The 19305-nt window shown below is 41.9% G+C and overlaps 1 protein-coding gene across 1 annotated transcript in view; it reads right to left on the reverse strand.

The window, feature by feature from the left end:
- The window catches only part of LOC126457737 (enoyl-CoA hydratase domain-containing protein 3, mitochondrial), a 122223-nt gene that overhangs the window by 54723 nt on the left and 48195 nt on the right, over positions 1-19305 (reverse strand). The window contains exons 2-5 of the mRNA XM_050094282.1: positions 7854-7987; positions 7643-7778; positions 7376-7566; positions 5780-5940 (exon numbers count right to left, since the gene is read on the reverse strand). Coding sequence (XP_049950239.1) covers positions 5780-5940; positions 7376-7566; positions 7643-7778; positions 7854-7987 — 622 coding nt within the window. The remainder of the gene's footprint in view (positions 1-5779; positions 5941-7375; positions 7567-7642; positions 7779-7853; positions 7988-19305) is intronic.

Consider the following 19305-nt stretch of genomic DNA (forward strand, 5'->3'; position numbering starts at 1 on the left):
TGAACATTCTTCATCCTCTGGCATCTCAGTGAAGAATCTAGCAGGGAGATGATCCTGAGGTATGGGGTGGTACAACAGTCTGTCTTTGCAGTCTGTCTTTTGTCTTTCGTTGGCCCTAACACTCCTACTGTTAGTTTTCCTTTCTTTCTTTTCCAACATGAGTACTGACTCTATCTTCCTTCTTTCCACAATCAGTAATTTCTACAGCAGAACCCTTCTCAAAACCACATCACACAGCGATAGTAAAACCTGTTTTCTTGGAAAAGCCGAGGAGTAACAAAAACACCAAAACAGGATACAAATAGTATGATTATTATGTAATGGCAGCACATTTTTAATGCAGTGTATTCACTACAATTATATATATTTATGTGTGTTAAATGTTAGCAATATTATGTATGAGGGTTATTCCAAAAGTAAGGTCCGATTCGCCGTAACTATTGAAATTTGGCGCCAATGACAAAACACGCATGCGCGCCGACTCCCGGCAAGCCTTGCGCGTCAAACGCCGCCATTCGCTTTGTTACTGTTGCTGAGTGTAGTTCACAGTGTCACTTTACAATGTTTAAGACAATTGATCAGCCCGCCGATTGTGAAGTAAGGGCAGTGATACGGTTTTTGTCTGCAAGAAACAATTCAGCGGCGGAAATCCATCGGCAGATTACTGAAGTGTACGGTCCTAACATAATGAGCGACAGTAAAGTGCGCAAGTGGGTGCGAGCTTTTAATGAAGGACGGGATAATGTGCACGATGAACCACGGTGTGGCCGACCATCAGTGATTTCAGACGATTTAGTCAATGCGGTTGACAAAAAAATTCGTGAAGATCGCCGATTCACTATTACAGACGTAGACATGCATTTTCCGAATGTGAGTAGAACAACTTTGTACAGAATTGTGTCTGAACATTTGAAGTTTCACAAATTGTGTGCCCGTTGGGTTCCCAGGCTGCTTACTGAGCCCCAACGAATGAAAAGAATGGCTTTTGCTCTTGATTTTTTGGAGCGATATCATAAGGAAGGTGACAGTCTTTTAGACAATGTTGTCACAGGGGATGGGACATGGGTTTCTCACATCACTCCAGAGTCTAAACGTCAGTCAATGCAATGGCGTCACACGTCATCGCAGACAATCTCAACACGTAAGGTTATGGCGACTGTGTTCTGGGATAGACGTGGAGTATTGTTAGTCGACTTTATGGAGACAGGAACAACGATTAATAAAGCCGCCTACTGCGATACCCTGACTAAACTTCGACGTGCAATCCAGAATAAGCGACGTGGTCTTTTGTCGTCTGGAATCTTGTTGTTGCATGACAATGCCAGACCCCACACTGCAAATGAAACGCAAGCTCTGATCAAGAAATTTGGATGGGAACAGATGGACCATCCTCCTTACAGTCCGGACCTGGCGCCAAGTGATTTCCACCTGTTCCATTACTTAAAGGAGTTTCTCGGCGGCAAGCGCTTCGACACAGATGATGAAGTGAAAGAAGCAGTTAAGGACTGGTTATCGTCACAGGCGGCCGATTTCTATAACATGGGCATTCAAAAGCTTGTTGAACGATGTGACAAATGTTTAAATAAGTATGGAAGTTATGTAGAAAAATAGATAAAGATGTAAGGAATGTAAATAAAACAATTGTTTTGAAAAAACATTTTAGTTTTGATTTTTTTTTTTTTATAACCGGACCTTACTTTTGGAATAACCCTCGTATTAACAGGGGGAAAAGGAAGGGAAAGGAAACCTTACCTATGTGGAGTGTGACATGCTAACATGCAAGCGAAAAAGTAATAGTTTGATGATTCAATTGTTTTGCTGTGTTAGCTAAGTCTGATAAAGGAGTGCCAACGAACTGTTTAACAACTGGTGCACAAACTAATACAAAAGATTTGCATTAACTTTGATGGGAGAGCTCTAATGAATAAATGATTTAAGGAAGTGAAATAAAAGGTCTATAGTTATTAGTATATTACATTCAGTGGTATAACACTGAAGGATTGATGATTCATTAAGCAGATAAGCCTTACCTTATAAATATCAAGACAATTAAACAAAAATTAATGGTAAACTAAGAATTATCCCCAACAGAACTTGAGATGAGCATTTATCTATAGAAAGAAAGCAAAAAAAAAAATGTTTCACGAAGGTAAACACTCAGTATTGTACTTTTGCATTGTTCTCTGATGTAGCAGAATGTGATCACTTTAATAATAAAGACTACAGATAAGTCTCATAATTTAGTAGCAATGAATAGATCCATGGTGGACAATCACTGACAAGTATTTACTGGAAGTCAATATGCTACAGAGAAACTTTGTCACTGAGATGCATAAATATAAGAACCAGAGGCTGTGCACACTGTTAAAGATTTAAGATGGGGCATACCCAATTTTACATAGGTATTGGAGAGGACAATGATAGGTGAACTCATGGAAGGGACAATATAATCCTTGGTCAGGTGACTCCATATATGGAATGACCTGACCCATTTTTTGTATAGAGGAATTAATACAGATAGACTCATCCACAAAGATAAAAAGGTATTTGTGTGGTATCTGCCCACAGAGAAAGGGGTACGTGCAGCTCTTACAGAGGTAGGAACTTGTACGTTGACAGTTCATCATGTTGTAGAAGTGTTCTCCAAAACAGTCAATGGCTAATAGACTTACCTGAGCAGTGATGATACTTTGAATCACTGAAGTGTGACATGTAATTTCAAGTGAAATGATAGGTCACTCGTATGTCGTTCTAAACAAGAAAGATGATTGTGAAGTTTAGTCATCATTGCATTTTAGAATTAAGGCAAGAGCAACCCTGCATGTTGGAAATGGCATGCTGTTCTGTGCAGATGTCATGAGATTCATGGGTGCAGCATTTCGGCACCACTTACTGATCTTGTCTTGTGCGATAAGATATACCTATGTACGAAACAAGATACACCTACATAAGAAGAAAAGAAAATATACCACTAGTTAATTGAAATATGCAATGTTTGTAATTGGACAAGTAAGCTGAGTTACACAACATCTTTCATCTCAGTAAGGACATTTGTGGTGTAACATGATGATTCTGTGGAATAACATGTTCCACTTCTAACCAATCTGGTCAAAAAAGATGTTCACTGAAACTGTAAATGTTGATTATGTGCTTGTTAAGTGTGGGACATCCCACTGTGTGTGCTCTGGTTTGCCACATATGCAGATGGACATCAAAGATGTTGGTGCAGAACATGGACAAGGCACAATGGTGAGCAAGCATCTCCATCTGCTGGAGAGGACTGCTTACGGACTGGAGGCATGGCTTAGCAGTGTCTTGGAGATCATTCAAGAAAGTGCACAGGTGATAATGTAAACACCAGAACAATTCATGAACATACATGAGAACAGTTAGTCTGAAATGTCCAATCAGTAAATCAACACATGGTGTGGTCTATTGTGCACTACAAATTAAGAGAGGTTGTTTTCATTCACAATTGTAAATTATGTATAGAGGAAACATTTCAGTTGTAACACAGAGGAGTTATGACAAAAGTGACTATGTCATTTTAGTAGCTTGAATAGATTGAAGCTCTCTTTCACCCACCCGTGCGAAATGTGAAAAAGCCCATTGTGAAGAGGGCATGTCATGGTTTAGTGGCACTGCATAGCAGGTCCACTACAGCAAATTATATCAAGAATGGAGACCATAAGATATTTGTAAAGTAAAAGTTGCCATACATATCAGCTGGGTGACAGTTCACGTATGGAGTGAAACCCATTGTACCAAAACACAACTGGTCCCACTCCAGGACAAATAGGAACCTGTTTAGTTTCCATCATTTAATCAGTCTTGACTATTTAATATTAATGAGCTGTAAAAATTTTTTAGCTAAATCTTTTTAATGACTTATGGTTCTGTGAATTATGGTATGCTGCAGAAACACAAGTGATGTCTATTCTCAAGACAGCAATACTCAGTTGTTACTACTGTACTATTGTAATAAATCTTAACTTAGTATTACCTATTGGCTTTCATTGACAACCTCACTTTCCTATTTCATACACTCTTCTGGGAAGTACATGATAAGAATAATTACAGAAAGATATGAATTAATCAAAACTACAAACCTGAGTTTCTGCCATTAAGTGAAAAACCAAAGACAAATACTATTAGCCAATACAGGGTGTTACAAAAAGGTACGGCCAAACTTTCAGGAAACATTCCTCACACACAAATAAAGAAAAGATGTTATGTGGACATGTGTCCGGAAACGCTTAATTTCCATGTTAGAGATCATTTTAGTTTTGTCAGTATGTACTGTACTTCCTCGATTCACCACCAGTTGGCCCAATTGAAGGAAGGTAATGTTGACTTCAGTGCTTGTGTTGACATGCGACTCATTGCTCTACAGTACTAGCATCAAGCACATCAGTACGTAGCATCAACAGGTTAGTGTTCATCACGAACGTGGTTTTGCAGTCACTGCAATGTTTACAAAAGAGGAGTTGGCAGATGCCCATTTGATGTATGGATTAGTATCGAGACAGATTTCCAGAACGAAGGTGTCCCAACAGGAAGACGTTCGAAGCAATTGATTGGCATCTTAGGGACCACGGAACATTCCAGCCTATGACTCGTGACTGGGGAAGACCTAGAACGACGAGGACACCTGCAATGGACGAGGCAATTCTTCGTGCAGTTGACGATAACCCTAATGTCATTGTCAGAGAAGTTGCTGTTGACCATGTCACTGTATGGAGAGTGCTACGGGAGAACCAGTTGTTTCCGTACCATGTACAGCGTGTGCAGGCACTATCAGCAGCTGATTGGCCTCCACGGGTACACTTCTGCAAATGGTTCATCCAACAATGTGTCAATCCTCATTTCAGTGCAATTGTTCTCTTTAGGGATGAGGCTTCATTCCAACGTGATCAAATTGTAAATTTTCACAATCAACATGTGTGGGCTGACGAGAATCTGCACGCTGTTGTGCAATCACATCATCAACACAGATTTTCTGTGAATGTTTGGACAGGCATTGTTGGTGATGTCTTGATTGGGCCCCATGTTCTTCCACCTACGCTCAATGGAGCACGTTATCATGATTTCATACGGGATACTCTACCTGTGCTGCTAGAACATGTGCCTTTACAAGTACGACACAACATGTGGTTCATTCACAATGGAGCTCCTGCACATTTTAGTCGAAGTATTCGTACGCTTCTCAACGACAGATTCGGTGACCGATGGATTGGTAGAGGCGGACCAATTCCATGGCCTCCACGCCCTCCTGACCTCAACCCTCTTGACTTTCATTTATGGGGGCATTTGAAAGCTCTTGTCTACGCAACCCCGGTACCAAATGTAGAGACTCTTTGCGCTCGAATTGTGGACGGCTGTGATACAATACGCCATTTTCCAGGGCTGCATCAGCACATCAGGGATTCCATGCGACGGAGGGTGGATGCATGTATCCTCACTAACGGAGGACATTTTGAACATTTTGTGTAACAAAGTGTGTGAAGTCACGCTGGTACGTTCTGTTGCTGTGTGTTTCCATTCCATGATTAATGTGATTTGAAGAGAAGTAATAAAATGAGCTCTAACATGGACAGTAAGCGTTTCCGGACACATGTCCACATAACATCTTTTCTTTATTTGTGTGTGAGGAATATTTCCTGAAAGTTTGGCCGTACCTTTTTGTAACACCCTGTATATTGACAGAGACAACAAGAAAAATATGTTCGACAAAAAGATGAAACTGACTTTTAAGAGAAATGCACCGTTAGATAAATACCTAGATCTTCTGCAGGAACAACTTTGCTAACAAGGCCTGCTCTTAAAGCTTCTTCAGCTGAAAGAGGAAGACCTGTAAACAACATGTGTGCTGCTACTTTTTTTGGCACTGCACGACCAACAGCAATTCCAGGTGTAGAGCAGAATATTCCAAAGTTTGCTCTGCAAACAAGCACAGAAAATTCATTTATATACAGAGTTTTTGCAAATGTTTTGATGATATGTTTCATTTACAAAGGAATTATCTAAATGGGATGGAAATCACTAGATGTGAAGAACATGTTCACAAGCAAATGATTGCAATTTCTGAAAAATTGGATGATTTATTCAAGAGACAGAGCTTCACAAATTGTACAAGTCAATAATGTATTGGTCCATCTCTGGCCCTTATGCAAGCAGTTATTTGACTTGGCATTGTTGATATATTTATTGGATGTCCCCCTGAGATATTGTATTGGAACTTAGGCTGCTTCACCTACAAGGCTATATGTTTTATTTTTTCTGTCTACTTTTACCCATTCATCTGCCTAATTAGTTTACGGCAAAGATTAAAATGCAATATGCCCACACAGCAATCAAGTCTGTGGGGCAAGCAAGAAAAGATGAAGAACATTAATTTTCTCATGTTTGTAAATGTTGATCTTTCACCAGCCTTGTACTATCTGTCTTTTCCAGTGTATAATAGAGAGAAGACACGGATTTCTGTTTAGATCACTAATGATGTTAAATACACTAACTGTTATAGTACGACATCAGTTACATTTACCAATTCCTTGTTTCACCTGATCTATCTATCTGTGTTACCAGTATCTGTAATACTTTGGAGAAGGAAGAAATTTAGGCAGAGCAAGCTGGGGGCCGTAATATTGTCTTCAAAGAAGAAGAGGAGGTAAATAACTTCAAAAAGAAGACAAGGTAAATAGCTCCAAAGGAGGTAAATAACTTCAAGGCTTAAAGAACTATCATGTAATAATCTAATATTACATGTCACAGATTTTTCGTGCATGCAAGCGAATCTGGCACAATATACCTGAGGAGGACATACAGCAACTCTTTTAATCAATACAAAGCCGAATAACTGCTCGCATGAGGCCCAAAGGTGGACCGACACATTACTGACTTCCTCAATTTGTGAAGCTCTTTTTCTTGAATAAGTCATTTGATTTTACAGAAATTGTAATCATTTGTCTGTGTGTACACGTAAATCTCATCTAGTGATTTCCATCCCATTTAAATAACTCCTTTGTGGTGTGCCCCTCATTTTTTTTAGTAATTAATTACTATAGCAGGATGCTCATCATGATTATTCACAACAGACACAATAAATTCTGTATTATTATGAACTCAGCTTGTAATGGAAAAGCTGTCTATTGTGGAGAGTGGGAAAGTAATGCAGGTAAGCACAGACGAAAAAATGACATCTTAAAAAATTAAACTGTGCCAAATTCCAGAATTAAAGAAAATCAAAGCATTTTCATATAGCTTAGTTGATACTATATTTATAACTAAGAGAATTTTTTCACAATATACCAGTTCCTTTTTTTGTTTTTATCTTTTTTCCTTTATTAGATACTGGTATAAAATTTATATATATTACCCTGGAGTTGAGAAGGAGCTGTTATCAGAGCAAATTGCAATGTCACAGCTGGCAACAAGTTGGCAACCAGCAGCAGCAGCCAGTCCTTGAACAACAGCTATGACAGGCACAGGACACTGTAAGATGCCTAGCATCAGACGAGAACAGGTTGCAAAAACCTCATGGTGGAATTCAGACCCATCTTTGCTTGTCTGCAACAGTTATTGTCAGCTATTAATTGAAGGCACAAGCAAGTAATTAATCCATAAATTTCTGTTTTTGACATACCAGTTCTTTCAAATTGTGGCCAGCTGAGAACACCCGTCCTTCTCCATACAGTAAAATACACCTGAGAGAAGGGTCATTCTGATTGCAGGTGATGCCTGCAATCAAGTCTTCCATCATTTTCATGGACAGCGCATTCCTGAAAATCACACAAATGGGAATTAGGATTCAGTTTTGACAATTCTTGCAATTCAAGTGCTTGAGAACAACAAACCTCGTTTTTTGACTTGACATGATTATTTTACGAACACCATCATATTGTACAGTCTTTGTCAATGGTTCATTTGCAATAATACATGAAGTACTAAGTGACATATTATGTTTTGGTTTCCCTCGGATTCTTGCCACCTGTCAAATATAAAAATAATGCATAGCTATTAAGAATTTAAATTCAAAGGACAGAATGAAAAGAAAGAAGATTTTAAACATTTCTGCTAGCAGAATGTGAAAGTTGATGCAAGCAATATCTGTACTACTGTGTAGAATGGGATGATAAATCTCAAAATGATTATTTAGTAAAAGTAAACCAAGTAAAAGATGGTGAAAAGTTAACAGGAATATTATTATTACTACTATTATTATTATTATTATTATTAGTAGTAGTAGTAGTAGTAGTAGTAGTAGTAGTAGTTGTTGTTTTTGTTGTTATTTCTTTTCTTTTCCCTGTCAAGAGTGAGAAGGAACTACACCTGAGTCTCTGCATACAGGTGTGTCACTATGGATCGGAGGAAATCTTCTCTGGCTTCCGGCAGCTATCTGATTTGGTAAAGACAGCCAGTCTTGCTAGTGGGATGAAAGCAGAGCTCACCATCTGCAGCATCATTGACAGAACTAACTGCGGACCTTTGGTACAGAGCCGAGTGGAGGGTCTGAATCAGTGGCTGAGACGGTTCTGCGACCGTGTGGGCTGCAGATTCCTCAACTTGCACCATAGGGCGATGGGGTTTTGGGTTCCGCTGGATAGGTCAGGAGTCCACTACACACAGCATGTGGCTGCATGGGTAGCATGGGTTCTGAGGCGTGGACTAGGCGGTTTTTTAGGTTAGATGGCCTCAGGTAAGTACAGAAAGGGCAACAGCCTCAAAGGGTGCGGGGCAAAGTCAGGACATGCAGGGACCAAGCAGCAATCAGTATTGTAATTGTAAACTGTTGAACCTGTATTGGTAAAGTACCAGAACTTCAAGTGCTGATAGAAAGCACCAAAGCTAGAATTGTTATAGGTATGGAAAGCTGGCTGAAGCCAGAGATAAATTCTGCCGAAATTTTTACAAAGGCACAGACGGTGTTCAGAAAGGATAGATTGCACGCAACCGGTGGCGGCGTGTTTGTCGCTGTTAGTAGTAGTTTATCCGGCAGTGAAATAGAAGTGGATAGTTCCCATGAATTATTATGGGTGGAGGTTATACTCAACAACCAAGCTAGTTTAATAATTGGCTCCTTTTACCGACCTCCTGACTCAGCAGCATTAGTGGCAGAACAACTGAAGTAAAATCTGGAATACATTTCATACAAATTTCCTTAGCATGTTATAGTCTTAGGTGGAGATTTCAATTTACCAGATATAGACAGGGACACTCAGATGTTTAGGATGGGTGGTAGGGGCAGAGCATCGAGTGACATTATACTGAGTGCACTAGCCAAAAATTACCTCGAGCAATTAAACAGAGAACCAACTCATGGAGATAACATCTTGGACCTACTGATAACAAACAGACCTGAACTTTTTGACTCTGTAAGTGCAGAACAGGGAATCAGTGATCATACGGCTGTTGCAGTATCCCTGAATATGGAAGTAAATAGGAATATAAAAAAAAGGGGGGAGGAAGGTTTATCTGTTTAGCATGAGTAATAGGAGGCAGATTTCAGACTACCTAAGAGATCAAAACGAAAATTTCTGTTCCGACACTGGCAATGTTGAGTGTTTATGAATAAAGTTCAAAGCAATCGTTTTAGACAGGTACATGAAGAGTACAACTGTGAGGGACGGGAAAAACCCACCGTGGTTCAACAACAAAATGAGGAAACTACTGTGAAAGCAAAGAGAGCTTCACTGCAAATTTAAATGCAGCCAGAGCCTCTCAGACAAACAGAAGCTAAATGATGTCAAAGTTAGCATAAGGAGAGCTATGCGTGAAGCGTTCAGTGAATTCGAAAGTAAAATCCTATGTACCGACTGGACAGAAAATCCTAGGAAGATCTTCTGATCTTAACGTTAAATCAGTAAGTGGATCGAAACAGCATATTCAGACACTCTGGGATGATAATGGCATTGAAACGGAAGATGACAGGTGTAAAACTGAAATACAAAATACCTTCTCCCAAAGCTGTTTTACAGAGGAAGACCGCACTGCAGTTCCTTCTCTAAATCCTCGCACAAACGGAAAAATGGCTGACATCGCAATAAGTGTCCAAGGAATAGAAAAGCAACTGAAATCACTCAACAGCGGAAAGTCCACTAGACCTGACAGGGTACCAATTCGATTCTACACAGCGTACACGAAAGAACTGGCCCCCCTTCTAACAACCATGTACCGCAAGTCGCTAGAGGAATGAAAGGTTCCAAATGATTGGAAAAGAGCACAGGTAGTTCCAGTTTTCAAGAAGCGTCATCGAGCAGATGCGCAAAACTATAGACCTATATCTCTGACATCAACCTATTGTAGAAATTTTGGAACATGTTTTTTGCTCGCATATCATGTCATTTCTGAAAACCCAGAATCTACTCTGTAGGAATCAACATGGATTCCAGAAACAGCGATCGTGTGAGACCCAACTCGCTTTATTTGTTCATGAGACCCAGAAAATATTAGATACAGGTCTCAGGTATATGACGTTTTCCTTGATTTCCAGAAGGCGTTTGATACAGTTTTGCACTGTCGCCTGATAAACAAAGTTAGAGCCTATGGAATATCAGACCAGCTGTGTGGCTGGATTGAAGAGGTTTTAGCAAACAGAACACAGCATGTTGTTCTCAATGGAGAGATGAATTCTAAATGTACAACCTCCTTCCTAGCCACCTTGACCAACTATATCCTCACCACAATTATTTCTCCCTTGAAGCCATTACCTACAAACAGATCTGGTGTACAGCTATGGGCACCCACATGACATCATCCTATGCCAGTTTGTTCATGGGCTGTCTAGAGGAATCCATCCTAAACTCCCAAAATCCCAAACCACTCCCCTGGGTCAGATTCATTGATGACATTTTCGTGATATGGATTGAGAGTGAGGACAATCTATCCACATTCCTCCAGAACCTCAATGCCTTCTCCCCTAGTCACTTCATCTGGTTCTCCTCAGGCCCACAAGCCACTTTCCTCAATGTTGACCTCCACCTCAAAGATGGATTCTGTCCATATCAAACCTACTAACCATCAGCAATACCTCCACTTTGACAGCTGCCACCTGTTCCATACCAAGAAGTCCCTTACATAAAGCCCAGCCACCCCTGGCTGTCACATTAGCAGGGATGTGCAGTCCCTCTCGAAGCATACCATGGGTCACACTGAGGCCATCACAGACTGTAATTACACTAACAGTCTTACATAAAAACAGATCTCTCCAGTCACCTACCACCTCCCAAAGCCCCACAAACTGGCCACAGAGGAGCATTCCCTCATGATTTAGTACCATCCAGGACAGGAGAAACTGGATCACATTCTCTGCCAGGGTTCTGACTACTTCTTGTCTTGCCCTGAAATGAAGAATGTCCTATGGACTATCCTCCCCAGCCCTCTCAGAGTGGTATTCTGCTGCCCACTGAACCTACACAATACCCTCATCCATCCCAACCTCTTGCCTAATGGCTCATATCCCTGTAATAGACCTAGATGCAAGACCTGTCCCATACATCCTCCCACCACCATCTGCTCCAGTCTGGTCACTAGCATCACCTATCCCATCAAAGGCAGAGCTATCTGTGAAACCAGTCATGTGATCTACAAGCTAAGCTGCAACCACTGTGCTGCATCCTATGTGGGTATGACAACCAACAAGCTCTCTGTCCGCATAAAAAGGCTACCAACAAACTGTGGCCAAGAAACAGCTGGACCACCCAGTTGCTGAGCACACTTGCCAACACGGCGTTCTTCATTTCCATGACTGCTTCAAAGCCTATATCTTCTGAATCCTTCATACCAACGCTAGCTTTTCTGAAATGTGCAGGGGGGAACGCTCCCTGCAAAATATCCTACATTCCTATAATGCTTCTGGCCTCAACCTTCTATAAGTTCTTATCCTTTACTCACCTATCCATTTGCCTGTTCTCATTCCAGCACTACACAGCCCTCTGTTCCACCACTGAACCCACAATCTTTATGTCTCTCCCTTACTGATGCCCTCTCCCCCCTCCTCACCCACTGTTTAACCTTCCAACTGCACCTAGCTGCCCTACCCTCTCTCCACCTTGACCCTATATGCTCCCACAAGTAGCACTTTACCGTCCCCCACCGCTACTCTGCTAACCCTTTCCCTCCCTGTCCCAGCCTCCTCCTTACCCCCACTACCCAGTTGCTTCTCCCATCATGTGCTGCTGACAATCTGCCTTCAGCAGCCAGAGACTGTGGTCATATGTGTGTGAGTTGCATTTGCGTGAATGTGTATGTGTTTATGTTGTTGTATGAGTGTGTATGTGTTTATGTCGTCTATTTCCGGTGAAAGCCTTGTTGGCCGAAAGCTTACTTTCTCACTGTCTTTTTTTTGTGCCTATCTGTGACTCAGGATCTCTGCTCTATGGTGAGAAGCAACTATCCTTTCCATAATATTGTCATTATTCCATTGTGGATTTTACATTGTTTATTCTTTGTATGCCTCTCCATCTCTGGGTAACTACTGCAGCCTACATCCGTTTGATCTTGCTTACTGTACTAAGGCGTTTGTTCCCCTCATAGACACACAACTTCTTCCATTCCAAAAACTTTAATTCCCTTTTCAAATTTCTCCGTGCTTTCATTTACTGCTTGCTGAAAGTACAGTTCAATAACATAGTGGAAAAGCTACAACTCTATCTTACTACCTTTTCAGCTAATGCTTCCTTTTCTCCCTGTATTTGATCTCTGCTACCTTAATAATTTCAGAATGTGTTCCAGTCAATACTGTTAAAAGCCTTCTCTAAATTTACAAATGCTGTTATTGTAAGTTTGTCTTTCTTCAAACAGTTTTCTAAGATAAGTCATAGTCAGTAATTTCTCATGAGTTCCTACATTTCTCTGGAACTCAAATCAATTTTTCTCGTAATTGGTTTCTACTAGTTTTCACATTTAATTTGTTACTTCTTTTGGTTTTTCTACTCCGAATGTTATGCATCTGGTGTCAGTCCAAGTGCCTTATCAGGAATTGGATCACTTGTGCTCCGAGTTTTCAGATCTGCTTGCCCCAGGTTAGATTATGCAAACAGTTTCACGGCACACATCACCCTCAAACCCTAAACCTGCCCTCACTTTCTTCAGGTGGGGCCGGTACCAGTAGCTTTCCGTGACCAGTTTAAGACATAGCTGGATCGCTTAATGTCATGGGAAGTGATAAAACTGATTTTCTCAATTGAATGTCTTTAGTGATCATAAAGAAGTTGTCTTGCCAGCGTTGGATCTGCAGCAGCTTCAATGTCATTATTAATGGACAGGCAGTCAGAGACAATTATCCCTGCCTCGCCAGGAGGAGGTGCTCTCAAAGCTGGCTGGGTCAAGCCTTTTTGAAAAATGATTTGGCTGAAGCTCACCTTCAGATTCCATTGCACAATGCATTAAACCAGAAGGTTATGGTTAATACATCTTTCAGCCTCTTTCAGTAACAATGGCTAATGTCTGGGGCTGCTAGTGTGCCTGCCATTTTTCAATGTCTTAGAACATATTAATGATCCTGTTGTGATAGGTGCTACCACAGTGTGTCAGCTATGTCAGTTCTGTTCTTTCTTTACTGATTTACAGGCTGAGCACCTCAAATGTAATCTCACCCTGTCTCACTTTCTGCATCCTTCCCTTGTTTATTTGGGTCATGGAATCACCAAGCTGTACATGTGCCACATGAAACAACATGTCATCGCTGTTATGGCTCTGAGCACTATGGGACTCAACTGCTGAGGTCATTAGTCACCGCTGTTATGGCTCTACCTCATTTGTCTATTCTGCCTGTTACTTCAGTTAGATTTGTTTGGTCTGCAGCCTATGAGCATGCTCTTGTGCAGGGTAAGGATACTCTTCACTTTGCACTTTGTCTTCCAACATATCAACTTGGTGAGCATCTGGTCCTCACCGCATATGCTTTTGACTACAGGGTGGGGGTGATATGGCCCAAATGCCATTTGGATAGTTCGCAATAGCTTATTGCCTATGCATAAAAAACAATCAATGTTTTGCTATTGTCCACACCTCATGTGTTCCTCCTCTACCCCAAGGGAAAGACCAGGCATCACAACCAACAATGCTGTGACTGAATAGACAACCATGGCAGTACCAGGGACAACAGCCAAAGATGCGAGAAGTTCGTGATGCATCCAGACCAGTACATATGGAGGGGAGAGAGTGGGATGAGGGCACTCCCACTGCCAATGGACCCAGGGGCAACCAGTGGACAGGACCAGTGACAGGCAGGCAGAAGCCACATGGACATCAGAGACCATGATGAGGGGTGCTGGTATAAGCAGTGATGAATGATGGACTGGAGAGAAGCAGCTCTGGCAATGGAGACCCAGATTCTGTCCTCACTGATGGCACCATCTGTGCAATGCTGAGAGGCACCGGTACTGTCCACAAGAAGCAAACATGCAGTCAGTGCTGATGGAGCCCCAACTGCTGCAGTACATGGGCAAAACCAGGCCTGCTGAACCCCAGGTGAGGCCAGGGCACAGAAAGAACAAGGAGTCAGGACCATGGACTGAGGAGGGGGCCCTGCACCCATCCTGGGATACAACTGGCACCAGTGGATGCCACAACTCAAATCTTTGGTGTGGACCATGAAGATGCAGTGACCATGTTGACTGTGGACAACAGCCAGAAGCCTGCGAGGGCACCACCTAATGCCCTAACTCAGATTGGTGTACCAGGCATGAACGTCAATTAAACTGACTAGCCTGTGGTTCCTGAAATGGGACCACAGCCTTTCCAGTAGTTGTAGGGGCGTCAGTCTGGATGATTGACTGATATGGCCTTGTAACATTGGCCAGATGGTCTTGCCATATTGATACTGTGAACAGTTAAAAGCAAGATGAAACTATAGCTATTATATCTCCTGAGCAAATGAAACTATAGCTATTATATTTCCTGAGTACTTGCAGCTTTACTCTATGGTTTAATGATGATGGCAATCTCTTACAAGTCAGTTTAAAAAGGGAAATGGAGAGGAACAGGGACTGAGGGAGAGGAAGAGAAGGAAAGCTGTCTGACAGAATTTTGTACAGCATACAATTTAATCATTGCTAATATTTGGTTTAAAAATCATGGAAGATTTTCTACATGGAAGATACCAGGAGTCACCAGAAGGTTTCAGATACTGTATATAATGGTAAGACAGATTTCAAAACCAGATTTTAGATTGCAAAACACATCTAGAGATAAATATCAACTCTGAACGTAATTGACTGATTATAAGCTGCAGATTAAAACTGAAAAAATTCCAGAAAGGTGGGAAATTAAGGAGATGGAACTTGGATAACTGAATGGACCAGAGGTTGCTGAGAGTTTCAAAGGTAGCATTATCCAATGATTGGTTGAAAGAAAGGAAAGAAATACAACAGAAGATGAATGGATAATTTTGAGATAAAAATAGGGTAGGATACAATGCAGTAGGGACCAAACTGAGAAAATAGACAAGACCCAGTAAAAATCATTGGATGACACATGATATGTCGAATCTGACTGACAAAAGGGAAAAAAATATAAAATGGAGCAAATGAAATGGGCAAAAGGGAATAAAATGTCTAAGAAATTGGAATTATAGAAGTGCACCATGGCAAAGCAGGAGTGGCTAGATGAGAAATGTAAGGCTGGAGAAACCTGCTTGACTTGGTGGAAGATTGATGCCACCAACATAAAAACTAAAGATGCCCCTGGAGACAAGAGAGGCATCTGGTGGAACATTAAAAGCTCACATGGCAAGCCTATATCAAGCAAAGAAGGGAAGGTTGAAGGATGGAAGGAGTTGACATAGGGTCTACACAAGGGAACCAAAGCAGAAGAGAAGAGGAAATAAATAAAGATGAGTTGGGAAATAGGATGCTGCAAGAAGAATTTGGCACAGCACAAAAAGGCTTACATCAAACCCAGGTGCCTGGCTTTGGTGACGTTCCCTCAGAATCATTGGGAGCCTTGGGAGAGCGAGCCATGACAAAACTATTCGACCTGGTATGCAAGACATGAGACTGGTGAAATACTCTGACTTCAAAAGGCATGTAATAGCTCCTATTTCAAAGAAGAAAGGTGTGAATATTACTGAGCTATCAGTTTAAAAAGTCACGGTTGCAAAATATCAATATGAAATAATTACAAATTAAATGTGAAAACTAGTAGAAACCAATTACGAGAAAAATTGATTTGAGTTCCAGAGAAATGTAGGAACTCATGAGAAATTACTGACTATGACTTATCTTAGAAAACTGTTTGAAGAAAGACAAACTTACAATAACAGCATTTGTAAATTTAGAGAAGGCTTTTAACAGTATTGACTGGAACACATTCTGAAATTATTAAGGTAGCAGAGATCAAATACAGGGAGAAAAGGAAGCATTAGCTGAAAAGGTAGTAAGATAGAGTTGTAGCTTTTCCACTATGTTATTGAACTGTACTTTCAGCAAGCAGTAAATGAAAGCACGGAGAAATTTGAAAAGGGAATTAAAGTTTTTGGAATGGAAGAAGTTGTGTGTCTATGGAGGGGAACAAAGGCCTTAGTACAGTAAGCAAGATCAAACGGATGTAGGCTGCAGTACTTACCCAGAGATGAAGAGGCATACAAAGAATAAACAATGTAAAATCCACAATGGAATAATGACAATATTATGGAAAGGATAGTTGCTTCTCACCATAGAGCAGAGATCCTGAGTCACAGATAGGCACAAAAAAAAGACAGTGAGAAAGTAAGCTTTCGGCCAACAAGGCTTTCACCGGAAATAGACGACATAAACACATACACACTCATACAACAACATAAACACATACACATTCACGCAAATGCAACTCACACACACATGACCACAGTCTCTGGCTGCTGAAGGCAGATTGTCAGCAGCACATGATGGGAGAAGCAACTGGGTAGTGGGGGTAAGGAGGAGGCTGGGACAGGGAGGGAAAGGGATAGCAGAGTAGCGGTGGGGGAGGGTAAAGTGCTACTTGTGGGAGCATATAGGGTCAAGGTGGAGGGAGGGTAGGGCAGCTAGGTGCAGTTGGACGGTTAAACAGTGGGTGAGGAGGGGGGAGAGGGCATCAGTAAGGGAGAGACATAAAGATTGTGGGTGCTGGAATGAGAACAGGCAAATGGATAGGTGAGTAAAGGATAAGAACTTATAGAAGGTTGAGGCCAGAAGCATTATAGGAATGTAGGATATTTTGCAGGGAGCGTTCCCCCCTGCACAGTTCAGAAAAGCTAGCGTTGGTACGAAGGATTCAGAAGATATAGGCTTTGAAGCAGTCATGGAAATGAAGAACGCCGTGTTGGCAAGTGTGCTCAGCAACTGGGTGGTCCAGCTGTTTCTTGGCCACAGTTTGTTGGTAGCCTTTTTATGCGGACAGAGAGCTTGTTGGTTGTCATACCCACATAGGATGCAGCACAGTGGTTGCAGCTTAGCTTGTAGATCACATGACTGGTTTCACAGATAGCTCTGCCTTTGATGGGACAGGTGATGCTAGTGACCAGACTGGAGCAGATGGTGGTGGGAGGATGTACGGGACAGGTCTTGCATCTAGGTCTATTACAGGGATATGAGCCATTAGGCAAGAGGTTGGGATGGATGAGGGTATTGTGTAGGTTCAGTGGGCAGCAGAATACCACTCTGAGAGGGCTGGGGAGGATAGTCCATAGGACATTCTTCATTTCAGGGCAAGACAAGAAGTAGTCAGAACCCTGGCAGAGAATGTGATCCAGTTTCTCCTGTCCTGGATGGTAATAAATCATGAGGGAATGCTCCTCTGTGGCCAGATGGCGGGGCTTTGGGAGGTGGTAGGTGACTGGAGAGATCTGTTTTTATGTAAGACTGTTAGTGTAATTACCGTCTGTGAAGGCCTCAGTGTGACCCATGGTATGCTTCGAGAGGGACTGCCCATCCCTGCTAATGTGACAGCCAGGGGTGGCTGGGCTTTATGTAAGGGACTTCTTGGTATGGAACAGGTGGCAGCTGTCAAAGTGGAGGTGTTGCTGATGGTTAGTAGGTTTGATATGGACAGAATCCATCTTTGAGGTGGAGGTCAACATTGAGGAAAGTGGCTTGTTGGCCTGAGGAGAACCAGATGAAGTGACTAGGGGAGAAGGCATTGAGGTTCTGGAGGAATGTGGATAGATTGTCCTCACTCTCAATCCATATCACGAAGATGTCATCAATGAGTCTGACCCAGGGGAGTGGTTTGGGATTTTGGGAGTTTAGGATGGATTCCTCTAGACAGCCCATGAACAAACTGGCATAGGATGATGTCATGTGGTTGCCCATAGCTGTACACCAGATCTGTTTGTAGGTAATGGCTTCAAGGGAGAAATAATTGTGGTGAGGATATAGTTGGTCATGGTGGCTAGGAAGGAGGTTGTACATTTAGAATTCATAGGGTAATGGGAAAGGTAGTGTTCAATAGTGGTAAGGCCATGGGCATTAGGTATGTTAGTGTAAATGGTAGTGGCATCAGTAGTGATGAGCAGGGCCATGTGGTAAAGGAACAGGAACTAAGGAGAGTCGGTGAGGAAATGGTTGGTGTGTTTTATATAGGAGAGTAGGTTGTGGGTAATAGGCTGAAGGTGTTGGTCTAAGAGAGCAGAGATTCTCTCAATGGGAGCACAGTAACCAGACACAATGGGGCATCCTGGCTGGTTGGGTCTATGGAGTTTAGAAAGCAAGTAGGAGGTGGGAGTGCAGGGAGTAGTACAGGTGGGGAGAGAGATGGACTCTGGGGAGAGATTCTGTGATGAGCCTAAGGATTTGAGGAGAGGCCGGAGAGCCTACTGGATTTCTGGAAAGAGTCGTTGTGGCAAGTTTTGTATGTGGATGAATCTGGCAGCTGGCAGAGTGATTCTGCCTGGAAGTCCTTGTGGTTTGGTTCAAAACAACAGTGGTGGAGCCTTTGCCACCAGGTAGGATTATACAGTTGGGCTCAGGTTTTAGGTGGTGGACTATGATTGTTTCTGCAGATGTAAGGTTAGTTTGTACATTGAGACATTTGGGGAATGAGGGTGAGGCTCGGTTTGAGGTTAAGAAATACTGGAAAGTTAATGGGGTGATTTGGGGGCGGATCACAGTTTAATGGAGGAGTGAACTGAGTCAGGTAGGGTTCAACATTGGTCTTTGGTTAAGTCTGATTTGTTGGGTAGGTGGTGAAAAACACTTCTTCCTGATGCCACTGAGTCCATGAACTTATCTTAAATCAGGGAGTCATGCACTAATGAGGACATTACTCTGCTATGACTATAACTTAACAGAAGGACTTCCTCGGTCTCTGACTAACGCAAACCTCAGTGTGTACTCTTTTCACCTGTCC

The sequence above is a fragment of the Schistocerca serialis genome, chromosome 2, assembly GCF_023864345.2.
Source record: "Schistocerca serialis cubense isolate TAMUIC-IGC-003099 chromosome 2, iqSchSeri2.2, whole genome shotgun sequence".
Classification (NCBI taxonomy): Eukaryota; Metazoa; Arthropoda; class Insecta; order Orthoptera; family Acrididae; genus Schistocerca; species Schistocerca serialis.